General features: G+C 37.3%; 1 protein-coding gene across 1 annotated transcript in view; it reads right to left on the bottom strand.

The window, feature by feature from the left end:
- Positions 1-5,336: 5,336 nt before the first annotated feature.
- Positions 5,337-15,498, bottom strand: part of LOC115919002 (potassium voltage-gated channel unc-103-like) — a 13,472-nt gene continuing 3,310 nt past the window's right edge. Inside the window, exons 4-11 of the mRNA XM_030996708.1 lie at positions 14,716-14,958; positions 12,072-12,222; positions 11,483-11,691; positions 10,891-11,022; positions 9,424-9,544; positions 8,763-8,956; positions 7,334-7,574; positions 5,337-6,391 (exon numbers count right to left, since the gene is read on the bottom strand). Coding sequence (XP_030852568.1) covers positions 5,337-6,391; positions 7,334-7,574; positions 8,763-8,956; positions 9,424-9,544; positions 10,891-11,022; positions 11,483-11,691; positions 12,072-12,222; positions 14,716-14,958 — 2,346 coding nt within the window. The remainder of the gene's footprint in view (positions 6,392-7,333; positions 7,575-8,762; positions 8,957-9,423; positions 9,545-10,890; positions 11,023-11,482; positions 11,692-12,071; positions 12,223-14,715; positions 14,959-15,498) is intronic.

Below are 15,498 nucleotides of genomic sequence, written 5' to 3'. Positions count from 1 at the left end.
AACGTTAAAACCTGGACCCTGTTTCATAAAACCTGTTACCAATAACACGTCATAATAACTCTTATAAGCTACTGAAATTGTGGCATTTGATTGGATGAGAGCAAATTTGTCATAGAAATTTAGCATTTATGATTGATAAAGAAACTTTCATGAAGCAGGGCAATGTGCGACCCATCATATTATATATAAGAAAGATTGCTATGTCCTGCCTGGTTTGAAGGCTCGAAAATGGATGAATTTATTTAATTTTGCTTAGACAAGCAATATATTGGTTACACCCCGGTGTCCAACTGGTATACTAGGCAGATATATCTTGTCAAACTGTCCACCCGGGATGAGTTCCATTGCAACAGTCAGCATTGAGGATATGGCGATGATTACAATCATGCGTTCATACTCATGACGTGAAACATTGGACAAGAATAAATGCTTTATGTTTACGAGGTAGGAAAATACTTTAAGAATTACAAAATCTTTCTACATTTTGTCAAAATCTTTCATTGTAAAGTGTCGCAAGTAATTTAAAACTTGTACAATTTCAGAACCCTGTTCGAAGTTTGGTAAATACATCATTGTTTCTTATTCGTTGCACTTACAACAATGAAAACTGCACCATTTAAATCAAATATAGAGTTGGAATTCGATGGAATACACAATACGCCAAAGATCATTATGCAATTACAACAGTAGATGGCGCTCTCTGTATTACGATCGATTGCAACAGTTGACAACCTTTTTAGGAATGAAATGCGTAACTGTTATTCCTATTTTGGTGAATGCTTTCAGGGGGAGGGTGTTGTTAACATAGTATGAAGGAAAATGAAGGGAAAGTGAACATAGAACAACTCATAAATATCCACAAATCCTCAAATAAATGGTTTGCTTGCTACGTAGAGATACAATAAAAGAGCTATTTTGTATATCTATACCCTATAGTAGTATTTGGATTCCAACATTCTAGCATGTATACATTAGCTTTGTGCTATATTGGAATAAAGAAACAGCTATATATTTTATAGATTCTTCTATGGGAAATTTAATTTCAGGATATGAGAGTGAAAACACTGCAAGAGTGTCGTTATAAGTCATCAACAAAATCCAACCTCCTTATCACAAATTAAAAGCAGAAATAAATAAGCAAAGATCAAATAGGGAACTACTATTATTACTAATGGTGAAGCGTAAAGAAGTCTGTTAAACACAGATATCTCCCTCTCCATTTCACCTGCCTTAAGGCTCGTTCATTTATGACGCGGTCAACTGCAGCGGTTTTTATTTTGTGTAAATAAATGGCAACCGCGCGCAACTAAGGTCCTGCGCGTATTGGTTTTCACTTAGCACTGTGTTATAAGATACAGAAACATAAAGCGTATTACAAGTTACGTCATTTTTAAAAAACCGCCGCGGTTTTATCTCGTCATTTATGAACCAGGCCTTAAAATAAGTATTACTATTTGCCAGCATGATGTTATGTTGTAGATGTAGATATCGTTGCCCCCGCCCCCTTAATTTCGGTTAACCTGACGTCATGACATGACGAGGTTTCACAACGTAATACCAGCGTAACTTGTAACAACAAGAAGGGTTCTAATTAAATACTAGTCCCTCCAAATTAGTAGGATCTGACAGTCTGTATTAATACACAGCAAATAAAACCAAATCAAAAGAAAAAAATTCAAATCAAAGAAAAACAAACACAAGTAATCATATACAGAATTAATAAAATCAATCATAATTTACAAATGCAAACCAAAATATATACAAAATATGCATTTTTGAAGAAAAAATATTGTACAATCATTGAATCATAAAATCTTGCTCAAACACAAAAGCAATTAGAAACGCAGAAAGTGGAAATAAAGGAATTTGTAACAACTTAAGGAGGGAAAATTTAACATTGAAAGACAAAGACAGTAATATAGAGTGGACTTGATTACGACAGGGGAATTGATATTAGATTGGGTTCTAAAACTTAAAAAATATCAACCATTGGCTGCGGGTTCTATCCACAATCTATCGCACGCAATAAACCAGTCCCATATACCAGTCTCAGCGCAGACTGCGCTCAAGAGGGATTCTGCGCCCATTATGTGGAGAACCTTTAGGAAGCTGGTGCTCCAGGATCAGTTAGCCCTGAGAGGCTCAACCAATATTTTAAAGCTTTGTCCTCTCAGCATTCTGGCAGCAACCATGCCAGGAAGCCATGGATTCAAGTGAATCGCCTACGACCAGACACAGGTTGCTTTGCAGCAGAAGTTAGGGTCGATTTTGAAATCCAGGGTATCTAAGAATTTTGTATAAGACTGTGAAATATGAATTAAGTGGATTCATTATCAAATCAGAAAGGTAAATTAAAAAGCATAGCACGAGGTACTACTCATTTCGCATTAGGTAAAACATCTTTGGTATAGCATTTTGCACTCATGTCCTGCACAGCACAGACATTCACAATCATCTTGCCATCCGATTTTGAAAGAATTGATTAATAAGGGATGGCTTATTGATTGTATCGGAATTCCCTAACCGAATGTCAGTTCCACTCCGCCCCTGAAGATAGGGAAGGAAACCCTTTAGGAAACGAAATTAGTACGAGCTGTGAATCTGGATGCAGAATTAGCCCGAAAATATGACTTTCTCCAAAATATTCTCAAACGGATGAATAGAGAGGAAAATTTTGCGAATTATAATACTGATTTGAGAGTTATCGACTGAAAATTAAAAATAGGGGAAATATAGCTGTAATCATCTACAATAAATATAATTGATATATTTGACTATTATCTTTGTTCTTCGCCCTTTGTTCTATAATTCTTTAATAAAGTGAAAAAGATTTGTGTAAAAGCTGCGTATTTAAATAATCAGGTGCATATCTGAAATTAAAACTTGAGTTACCATGGTTACCATCATTACCCTCATAAATCATCACATGTTTGTTTCCATGCTATACAGAATTATGTCTATGTTATGTGAATGTTTCGACAACAATGCTTCCCGCAATGCTATTTGACCTATAAACAAGCACTCCGTAATCTCAAACCCCATAAGGAGATATATAGCCCTTTTGAGAGGATTGAGAACACGTCACCATCTTATATTTCATGTTTCATCAAATGAATATAATAAATTATCATCAAGTAGTACGTAATAGCAGCATAAAGTACATTTTAATATCTGGTCGAACAGGTTCAAGAGATTCGTTGAAAACTGGATCCTATTTTTAAGTGGGTTCATCTCTAAGTAAACAAGGACTAATATGACTAAAAAGTAGATCTCAAATCCCCTGCATTTAAGCGAGTAAGATGAAACCTGAATATAAATAGTTATCGTTCAAAACTCTCAGTATAAAATTCTTTTGATTTGCACACCACTTTTTTCGATTTAAAATCTGATAAAATTTGCTCATAATTGTACAGATAACAAGCTAATCAAATTTGTGATATAGATAATAACTAAATCAATAAAGAGTGTATACTCTGATATCATACATATTTACAAATATATAAAATACAAAAATGGGATTCACAGCTTTTCTAATTCTTAATATTCTAACAACTATTACTGTTAAAACCTTTTTTTGTCTAATACAAATCTGGAAGTATAGTTTCTTTCTGATTCCACGTTTCTACATTCAATAAACACATCTATATACCTTTCTTTTTTGGCACTCTCTCCCCTCTTTATAAATCTCTTTCATTTATACAGTAATTCATATTTGAACATATGCGTCAGACGCGATTGCTCACAATGTATATATCATAATATATTATGATTGGTGACAATATTGTATGACAACCCATGTATACATGTTGTATGCCTTTCCGGAATGCGAAAGTTTTTAGAGAGAAGAGAATATTGGTGTAGGTTGCAATATTATAAAGATGGAACTGAAATAGAAAGAGAAGGGAATAAATATGAATAATCCGAAAATATATTAACTTTTCACTATAGTTTCTGCGTCTGATAAAGGAAACACGTGTCACTTCTTATACAAAAAAAACAACAACAACATCTCTGATACAAAATTGTCGTGCTTTTATAATATTTGACAAGAGGAGATACGAGGAAGACAATATACATGGTTTGTATTTGGCTTTGACTTTAAAAAAACAAACTCGCTTATTTCTACCGAATATCTGGGCCACATTTCACAAAACTTGACATCAGTGACAAATGACAATTTTTGTTATAAGCTAGTGAAATCCTTGCTTCTGATTGGTTATCAGCAGATTTGTCACTGATTTTCGTCATTTGTCACTGAAAAAATACTTTGTGAAACCGGTCCGTGATTATGCCATAAAGTGACACAGGAAAAATGTGTTTTTATGTGTCCCAACTTTTCGAATGTTATCATGATTGAATTATAATTAATTTGTCCAAAGTAGAGAAAAGTGGTGATTTTTTAATATCTTACAACTGGTTTCGAAAAACTAAGGTTTGATATTTTGTTTCACGATTTTTGAAAATCCCTCAATAAGCACTAATGTAAGAATGTTCTGTCAAGTACAATTTTTGCTTATTTGGATCCTAAACATTTTTTTTTTAAATCTCAGATTTTCTTGAGATAGTAAGACATTTGAGCCTTTGAGACAACGAGTTTGGGACTTAAAGCGTTAACGATCGTTCGTATCTTTTCGTTTCTATCCATGTGAGAAGCCGTGCATAAACATGTATCAGGACTCCGTAGCGGATACCGCATTAAAAAATAAACGTCACATAGGACAAGTTAGGCAGATTAGTTGTCAAAGTTTTCATTTTCACTTTTGCCATAATTTTCTACAAAACTTCGGTCTACTACAGTCAAACATCTTTACCTTTAAATAAAAATATGAAAATATTGTACGGATTTATACATGTTATGATGGCGTAAATACACTATATTTATCATCGGTAGATGAAACTCAGAATTCTGAAGAAATCCCACCCATGAATAAGAAAAGACGTAGTCATTCTCCATTTTATCAACGGCACAAACTCGGCACATGATCATGTGATGAATTCAACACGTGATGCGAGTTTTCAAATCCCATTCTTTGATTGGTCCTCTCCAGCCTAACCTCCATTCGTATTCCTTCCGGGTCACATGAAGGAACCGAAGGATCATGCATTGCGCATGTCTTGTCCACGATGTAAGCACGTGAATAAACATGTCTTGTCCACGCAGCAAGCACGTGGACAGACATTGTGAATAATGTGCGTACTTATAAGATAATTATTGTTGCAGATTTAATACTCCTTGGATCGCCAGCTGTTACGTAGTATCTTACCATGTGGCAACAAAACGAGTATTAGAAAAACACATATACCATATGATTAGGATGACAATTATGTGCGATTTATTAGCAATACGTTGACGAAATGATCGAGTCATCCTTTTTCTTTCTATTATCCGTTCGTTCTAGCCATATATCTTCAGGTGTGTCCGTAGATAGCCTGCCGCTTACAGACGGAGTCGATGAGGCAGCCTGAAGGTTGTGGCCAGAAACAGAGCGATGTGCTGTTGAGACGCGGCCGGATGCAGAGCTTGGACGTTGCGAGCGCGTCGACGACGATCGCTTGTCCGAACGCGGAGAGCGTGATTGCCGATGTAATGTTTGTGTTTCCGTGTACGACTCGCTCGGTTGCTCACATTTCTTGACACGTGGCATAGTGTTTGAGGAATACATGGATTGTTGACGAGGCATTGAATGGGAATTCGATTCCGGTAGCAGGACTGGAACATCCACCGGTTGATCACCTGGAAACGGCTGGCTTAGGAGTCTATCCACATCGTGTAAATCGTTGGACGTGCCATTGTTTCCTGTAATAACAGATGCCAATGTGGCAGGGACACGATTCGACACACTGGGAATCTGCTGATTGGTATTGGTGGACGGCATGATATTATGAAGCAATGTTTGGGCATCTTGTTGCATGGTCTGTGCAATCACCGCCATTTCTTTCTGCTTTTGTTCTTTCAACAAAACATCAATGATCTCGTTCCTCTTCTCATCAAAACTTCTCTCAATATTATCCAGCTGCAGATAAAGCTCATCTATTTTGTTATGCACTGCTCTATCACACACAAGTTTGTTCGCATCCACAATATGTACTGCTGAGGGTGCAATTTGTCCCGTTGATGAACTAGTTGGAGCACCCTCTGGCGTTCCTCTAATCCCCAGCCCGCCTGACACACGCCCTCTCTGTTTTGTCTCAGCAAGTTGTGGTTCTGATGCTGCCATATACTGAGTCTCTTTGAGAGGGCTATGAGGAATGGATTCACGTTTTTGTGGAGCACGAGGACTGCTGGTGTGTTTAGGAATCATCGGAGCATCTTCGCCTTCGTCTTCCTCCTCGTCGTCGTCAGCGTTCAGTCGATTCATCTCGATGTCGACCGTGGTACGCTTGGAAGATTCTGCAAAGGTTCAGAATTAGTGATCGAATTTCATGAGTTACATTGAGGACTAAATACAATATCTTATTTCTCCCACTCGTCTACTTCAAACTGTTCGATAATTTAAAGAAAATTCTTACTCCTATGAGCGCATTAAATGAAGTAGGATTGAGAACTGATAACTGTTGTAAAAAGTGAAGTGGAACCAAAAGAGGGCCCCTGATTTGGTAATTTCAAGCTTGTAGTCTAATCTAATACTGCAGTCAGATTCAAGTTGTTGAAACGTATCTTGATTCCGCGATGTTACAGATTTGAATAATTACAGTTGAACGGTACTCTCAATTTTGATAATTTTTTTTCCACCATCCTGTTGTTATGTCCCAAACATAAAATGAGTTCTATTATTTGACATCCTCCAGACACCCTAGTGTAGTGCTAATCGAAATGTGAGCAAGATAATTAATCCACGTTTACCACTTTCTACCCAGGTGTACATTGATACCTGGCAACATTGATGCGGTATAATTGCAGGGCCATAGTTGCAGGGCCATAGTTGCAGGGCCTTAATTACAGGACCATAATTGGAGGGCGATAATTTCAGGACAATAATTGCAGGGCCATAATTACATGGCCTTAATTGCAGGGCCATAATTACAAGGCCGTAATTGCAGGGCCACAGTTGCAGGTCCATAATTGAAGGGCCCTCAGGGAAAACAGCACTAATGTTGATGAAGCTCACCCGGGTGATCAAAAGTAATTTAAAGCCCCATTATACTACTTGTAGCTACTTGCTCCCTCTATATAAAAAATAATGCCTAAGCAGTGCCTGTTGGTCCCCCATGATCCTCATTTTCTTATGTTAATTGAGAGCTGAGTTGATGAGATAACCACCTGTCAGTGAGCAACCTGGGTGGTCTAGTCCCTCCTGGCCAAACAGGTACAGACGGACTTTAAAACTCTTACCTTGTGACGCGGATCTTGACTTCTCACTTCGTTTCCTGAAGCGTCTCCTAGTACTGGGTGATGTAGCGCGATAGATAGTCTGAAGGTTCTCAGAGCTTTGCATAGGTGTGATAGTTAACCTGGTATTGCTAACTGACAAGTTGTTTCGTGTACTTGAAGTTTTCTTTGGAGGTGTTGTTGTCTTGTCAGCCTCAAGGTCTTTCTCAGGAACCGCTGAGGGTCGCCTCTCAGATGGATCATACTGTTAACGTACAAATGGGAATTGAGAATATTAAAGTGACTCGGTTCATGCCTCCGATTCTGAAACAAAATCCTGGATTTAGCTCATGCTGCAATTATAATTATGAACCTTTAGGTCATTCAAGAATCCCAAGACAGAGAATCACAGACACAGGTAACACGTACGGCCATGCATCTCAGATTTAACATTGTTAAACGATCCCTTTAATGATACCAAGTAAGGCATTACTGAGTCCTTTTATTTTTAAGTCGGATTGATGATTATCAAAGGGATAGTCAGTGGTAGAATTAGGGTTTTACAACACAACTCTTTGGTATATGTGACAAACGTCATGTTTGCCACACAAAGGAAATATCGTATGTTAATGTTAATCATTTTACACAGAATTAACACTTTCCAGTCTTTAAACAGACGATTTATGCCCCATTGTGTTCTTATGTCTCTCCCACCGTCTAAAAAGGAATTGGAATGTATTTTTTTAATTTGCATTTCTAACTTATCAAACTATTCCTAGGATTGTGTATCCCTTTTGCATAATCTTGCCTCTGTACCCGGTTAATAATGCGAACTCACAACAAGCAAAACACAAGTAGACGCTTCCATACTACCACCTTGCCATGCCTGTGAGTTATACACATTTCTGTCTTACATGTGTCAGAAATGTTAAGTTACTTTTGTGTTTTAATATATTAGTGATACTGATGTTATCTGAACATCAGCGAACTAACTTGATTGGCCTATATGAGACTCTCCTTACGAGGACTGCTTGTGCGTGTGTGTGTGTGTGTGTGTATTGGGTTTTTACAGACGTGTATCAATCAGATAAGATTATTTACGTCTGGGGACCGACCTTTAAACGTCACCATCCGAAAGACGTGACTCAGTTTCGAACCTGCGTCCTCGGCTGAATCAGTTTGTAACTTCCACTTATAGCTGGATTACAGGCGCACGCCACAACGCCTAGTGTGACCAGGGCCCCGTCTTATAAAGAGTTGCGATTGTTTTGGATCAATCGGAAGTCCTCCAATCAATTGCAAGTTTGCATACTCCTATCTCGTATGTACATTGTTGTGATTGATATCAACTCTTTATAAGATTGGCCCGGCTGTCAACAATTACCTATTGACATCTGAAACAACCATTGTTTGCAATTGTACAATATATAACAAAATATACACATAAACTTACATCTCTCATATCCATGGTGATTTCAACCTTCTCTGCAAAATGTTCTTTGAAGTCTGGATATGACCTGATCACATCCATCAGATCATCCCTTGCTAAGGTCACCAGGTCACAGTAGGTCAATGCCCTCACGGTGCCCTTTGACCTCCCTACATCCTCGCACGTACAGAAATTCTCTCCTACAACATCGTTCTTTCCTGTAAGGTTGATGAATAGAAGGGATAACACAAATTGTTTGAAAATATAATTTCGTTTTTGACGTTGTGGTGATAGTGTTTAACTTGTCGATCGATCAAGTTAAAAATATGAGAGAGAATAAACACCCTGATAGTTTTATAATATTGGAAGCGCTTAGTAAGGGCAAAATGGTAAGTACTGTATTTGTGGCGCTGAACATATAATATTATAATCATACGTTGTATGATACATATAGTAACATCATCAACTTTCATGCGATTGTCCCCGACCAAATCATTCTTGCCTGCAATTATCTTTTCGACGAATGTTTGTTTGTTTATACTTTCGGTCCATGCAAGCACATGGATTTTTTTTTTAATTCCTGAAACTTTGCAGCTCGATACATCACGCTTTTGTGCTCTTGCATAATAATATTATACACAAGGCACAGGAAAGATACTACTAATAGGATTACGTTCATACTTACCTAAAATTGCTAAAACAAGGTTTCCCTGTAAAATTTCCAGGGATCCTCTCGATATAAAGTACATGATATTCAACGAGTCGCCTTTGTGTATTAATATATCACCAGGAGCTGTGTGCGTTGTCTAAATAAAGAAGAACAAGGAAATGAAAGAATGAAATCAATTAACAGTCACCAATTATGTTCTTCAGTTGGAAGACATCTTATACAAATTGGCTTACATTACGCTTTGGTGTAACCCTTTATAAAGAAGTCTAAGCTCGATATATTTTGCCGTCTTCTTATCACAATTCGTAGTTTTAATAGTCAACTTGTCCAACTTTTTGTTTTTGTTTTAAAGATGAAGTTGAGTTCTGGTCATGCGATTGCATTGTGAAAAAAACGGTGTGGAACCGACCAGAAAAGGTTGATCATCTAGCATATAAGAATTTGTGTGTATTGCAAGGTTCTGGAATCATCAAAATGATAAGAAATTTGGCCAAGTCTTGGTAAAGTTACAAACACTTGCACAGAAAGATGTATATGGGACTACACGAACACGTGGCGTAAAAAGCCGGCCCCCCGATTTTTACGATGTTACATGCATATTTAGAATATGAAGGCATTTGAAGAGCCATGCTTTTCAGGGAACATGTCTTAACTGATGTTCTTCCACACTTGCATAATAAGAATGAGTAATGCTCACAAATTATTTTTCACCTCTTCCCAGAACTCAACCTTCTCTTTAAGCTTTCCCGAACAAACTAACTTTGATATTGGCAGACTTGACTTATTCATCTTAGTTATGGAGCAGCAAGTGTAAAGTCCTTCATTTGGAAAAAGAAATGCTTTTCATATTAAATTAATATATTAGTCATCTATATTTCCGCAGTAGGAAATGAAAGAAGTTACATTAAATTCACCCACTCAGGTCCTCTGTCAAAAGAAGAGAATCATTTCTTTATCGATTGACAACAGACAATGTCACAAAATATAGTAGCATTTACGTTTATACACACAGTAAGAAGTGATAGTGATTTATTTGTTTATTTTTATTTCTTTATTGCAACCAAAACTTGGGGTTAGATATCAAATACAAATACACGTACAAACAAACAGATAACAATAGTAGAAATAATGTAAACTAAGTCAAATATACTATAATTATATTATGTCCATAGACCGGTTTACAAACAAATGCATATGGCATACATACTGTTTAATAAAAAGTTGTCTTTGACAACTCGAAAGCTTGCTCGAGGCTTGTCTGACATAGCAACAAGCAATGCATGCAGACTGGATTATACAACAATTGTAGTTCATTCATTAACAACAGGTTAACGGAACACATCGTCACTAGGTCCCCAGGAAAGAAACATCCATGAATTTGAATATGTTGGTAAACCGATCCATTTGGAAAGGACAAAGATGATCACACTTGAGGGTCAAAAGGCATAATCATATAACAGTTCAAATATATTTATAACTTACCTTGAATTTCATGGATAACGCTCGTAAACATCCGTGGTTTACGCCTCGAAATGCGTTGGATTCTTTGAGAAGATTACGATTTAAATGAAGTGATATATCAGCTTGAAGAAAATCAGGAAAGTCGGCCATAACCTTTGAAATTAATAAGAAAGAAAAGGGTAGACGTTAAAGGTAACCTCACCTCAGAGAATTTAAATAAATTAAGATGCATTTACTTTATGAACGACTTCACATAGTACGTCACGTTATCAAGAAAATGGCGATTTACAGACATTATTACCCCGGTCATCGGTTTAACAATGGGCACTATCTCCACTCCCTGGGAGTATTTCTATGATATGGTCACCGTGAGGGTATATGGCAATTACTAACCCAAAGGCTTGCACCATCCTACCAGGCCCCCATTTCTATCCTGGGTAAAGCGTGATAAATGTAGATAAATGCCTTGCCAAAGGACATTTAATAGTGCAGTGACGGGGAACGAACCTACGACCTTTGCATTTCAAGTCAAATCACTCGACTACGACACTTCTATTTAGTGAGTAAGTGGTAGAATAAAAAATCGCAGAAAAAAGTTTAAAACTCTGCTTACCTCAGCGACTTCATGGAAGTCATTTCCGTTCATATAAACCCAAGCGTGTTTGAAATACTCCTTGAGTCGACTCTGTAACGGATTGGGTACATTGTGAAACTTGACGAACTCTTTGACCAGGTTGAGCTGCTGCTGATACCGGGATATACCGGCGTAGAGACGCTCAATGATCGCCGTCATGTTCCCGAAGATACACGCGAACATAAGGGCTGAAAAGAAATAGGAGAAGGAGAAGCAGTTCTTACAGGGTGTTTTGAAAATGAATAATAAATGTATTGTGGAACTAAATTTTCTGTCTATTTTGGGGGTGATTTCATAGTGTCTTTTCTTTTGCTGTGTTTTTTTTTTGGTTAGACGTATCAATTACACACTTTGTCGTGAACATAATGATCGGCAAGTTTAGATTGGACATGCTTGCTAGACCAAAGAAACAGTAAAACAAATAGGACACGTATGTTAATTCAAAGCTCTATCATGGGTTTGAAATCAAGTAAATCTGTGCAGGAGGAGGAGGAAGAGGTGGAGGAGGAGGAGGAGGAGGAGGAGGAGGGATGATGTAATCCGATCAGAAGTTTGGTTTTGTACTTACATCCTATAAGCATCATACAGATGGCGAATAATTTCTCTGCGTCCGTTGAGGGCGCTATATTACCGAACCCCACCGTGGTTAGTGTGGTTAACGTAAAGTATAGAGATGAGACGTATTTATCTTTTAATGACGGACCACCTGTCGATGCATTCTGTACAAGAGAAAACATATCGATAAATTCATGAAGAAAAAAACAAGCGTTTAATCAAACAAATGAAAAACATTGAAATAGATTACAAACCTATGTTAGCCAAATGAAAGTATGATGATAGTTACAGAGAAATACTTTGTCACCCAGATGAAATAGTTAATTTAGTAACTCTTTTCATGAAATCATTGTGACAATATAGTATATTCTTGATTTTTCATGTTCTCGGAACTTTATTGATGAGTCTACAGATTCATAGACATTGATCTCTAAAGTTCTGAAAAGCTATAAAGTTTGTCTATAAAAAAAAAGCATATTGACACAATCATTCCATGAAAAGAGATACGAAAAAGTTATTCCAAATTTATGGGCAATAGTGTACAAATATAAATGGGGAAAAAACACCAAGGATAAAGAGATTAGAGATTGGGATGAAGAGAGAGAGAGAGAGAGAGAGAGAGATCATAATTGTATATTCAATAACTTTGCGATGTTTAATAAACTAAACATGACTGTATATTCCCCATAGCCAGTGTTAGCAGAAAATAACGTTCTCATTGAGAGTTTGTGACATGAAACATGTAGCCAAGGTGTAATCCAGTCAAATACAGAACTCCGTTGAATACGTATCTCTAGACTGCACGTCCAGAAAGGGTGTTAGATAATATCTTACCCAGGGCATAATAAACAAGACTAATTTAATGGCGCATGAAATATCAGAACGGTGTAATGCCAACCCGCTAGCTAGGATTAGTCTTAATTCATAGACCTGTTAAGTGTAAATGTCACCCTCCCATGAGAAGATGGATATGAGTCGTGGGAAAGCTACAAATTGAATGCCTCCGAGCAACTAACACCTTCAGAGAGAGAGGAGAGAGAGAGAGAGAGAGAGAGAGAGAGAGAGAGAGAGAGAGAGAGAGAGAGAGGAGTAGACAGGGAGACGGACAGAGAGACGGACAGAGAGACAGGCAGAGACATAGACACAGACAGGGAGGCAGACAGAGAGACCGGCAGAGACAGTTCATTTTAGTTCATTTATAAACAGAGAGACAGGCACAGAGAGAGAGAGAGAGAGAGAGACAGAGAGAGACGGACAGAGAGACAAAGACAGAGAAACAATATAGAGAGGAAACATGTCCGGTACATAATATTATGTCTGCTTCAAATCTAGTTATACAGTACAAATATCTCCCCTCCATTTATAATCAGAATCGTAATAAAAATACAAGGCTAACTACTTACTTCTCTCAAATAGTCTTTTTTTTTAATATACCAAATTACATACGAGTTGTAGTTTCCATACCAGCTATAAACAGTATATATTTGGGAAAGGGATATACACTATGAACACGACGGACAAAGAAAAAGGACATACAGTTCCTCATTCTACCCTCAACAATTGCTGTGGTAGACAAAGGAACATCCTTGACTGCTATTATGTAAAAATGTGTAGAACAGGTGTCACATGCATATTCATCTTTTCTACACATTTTTACATAATAACAGTGAAGGGATGTTCCTTTGTCTACCACAGCAATTGTTGAGGGTAGAGTGAGGAACTGTATATTTTGTCCTCTTACTTTGTCCGTCATATTCAAAGGATATACAATCAAAACGTCGTGGCCTATTCGCAAAGGGAACATGTGACACTAGTTTTATTCAAATGAACTTCGTCTACATGCATTGCCGTTCCCTTCCATATGAGTCAGTATATCAGCAATATGTTGTTTGTTCTTAACATTTAGCAATTTATTTGCATCATCCACCGTGAGTGAGGAGAAACGACTTAGAGTGGTCCTTTAATGAATATATGGGACAAGAAATCCGGCAAGAAATAAGAAGGAACATGCGTTAATTAATTTCATTCGTGTTACAACCACGTGATATAGAACCGACCAATAGGAGCCAAGCAGGGCAATAGTACCCTGGGAGGTGTTAGAATTTAATAACTGCTTTACGCTTTAGTCACTCCCCCCAGGCTCAGACTGTGTGAATGTGTTATTACAGGGAGTCTCAGCATGGGTGCATTCACACTGTCATTCTCTATAGTGGTTGAATGTTTTAACAAGCATGCTAGTCATCTCGGCAGTCATGACGTACCTGCCTTTTCCTCGTCATATTTTATTATCACACCTGTTTCATTTCTTGCACATTTGAATTTAAAGAATGACCTGAGGAAACATGCAGGACATTTTCCCTGTCATCTTCCTCCTTAATTCTAGCAGGAAAATGCACAAGCATGCAATGTAGAATTGATGAAAATAACTAAGACGTTTCTAAGTATTAAAATGGAATAGTATTGCGGATATTGTGATAGTAAGTACAGTACTTCAAGAACAAAGGTCAACTTTGAAAATGGACTTTTTGCCATTTTCTATACTACTGTGTATATACTTTGTGAATGTCATAAGAATACCTGAATTTGCTCTCCATGTTTTTTTTATAAATAATATTTAGTCGAAAATTGATTATTATATTTCATGAAATATGGCTTACCGTATACGGAGTAAATAAATCTTGCGCTAACATGTCTAGCCAGCCATACTGTATTTCTGGTCTTTGTTGTTCCCCGATAGCGTACCATATACAAGCCATCCAATGAGAGACCAGGGTGAAGGCACACATGAGTAGGCACACGACGGCTGGAGCAAACTGAGAATACTGATCTAGACGACGAGCAACACGAAGTAATCTCAGCAATCGAGCTGTCTTTAATAAACTCATTGCTGACGTCGTTTTCTGTAGTATAGGTAAGAGTTTTAATAGTAAGTATTAAGGAAAACTGTCATTATCACCATGACGTCATCATTATCATCATCATCATCATCATCGTCATCATTATCATCATTATCATCATAGCCACCATCAACTAACTGAGAATACTGGTCTAACGAATGAGCAGACTTTAAATAATCACATCAATCTGTATAAACTCATTGCAGACGTAGTTTTCTGTACTATGGATTAGAAAGAGTAAATTGTATCTTCACTATAAACGATAGCATCACTTTCCGCAATAAAAATCGACATGATCATTATCATCACTACCATGACCACCACTACAATTACCGTTTCTCTCATTCTCCTAACCAGCAACCTCACTATATCAGTATAATCATGCATGATAATCGTTACCACCATCATCATCATCATCTTTATCAATGTCGGCATCTTCATCGTCATTCAACATGACTGTACCCATAGGCCTTATAATCAAATCTTGATTAAGATAGATTGTATGCATCGTTTCGGACTATTCAATAAACATATCATGGTTTT

This window comes from Strongylocentrotus purpuratus, unplaced genomic scaffold (assembly GCF_000002235.5).
Source record: "Strongylocentrotus purpuratus isolate Spur 01 unplaced genomic scaffold, Spur_5.0 spur5_contig_856, whole genome shotgun sequence".
NCBI lineage: Eukaryota > Metazoa > Echinodermata > Echinoidea > Camarodonta > Strongylocentrotidae > Strongylocentrotus > Strongylocentrotus purpuratus.
The sequence above is the reverse complement of the archived record's forward strand: the minus strand, read 5'-3'. Positions and strand labels throughout refer to the sequence as shown.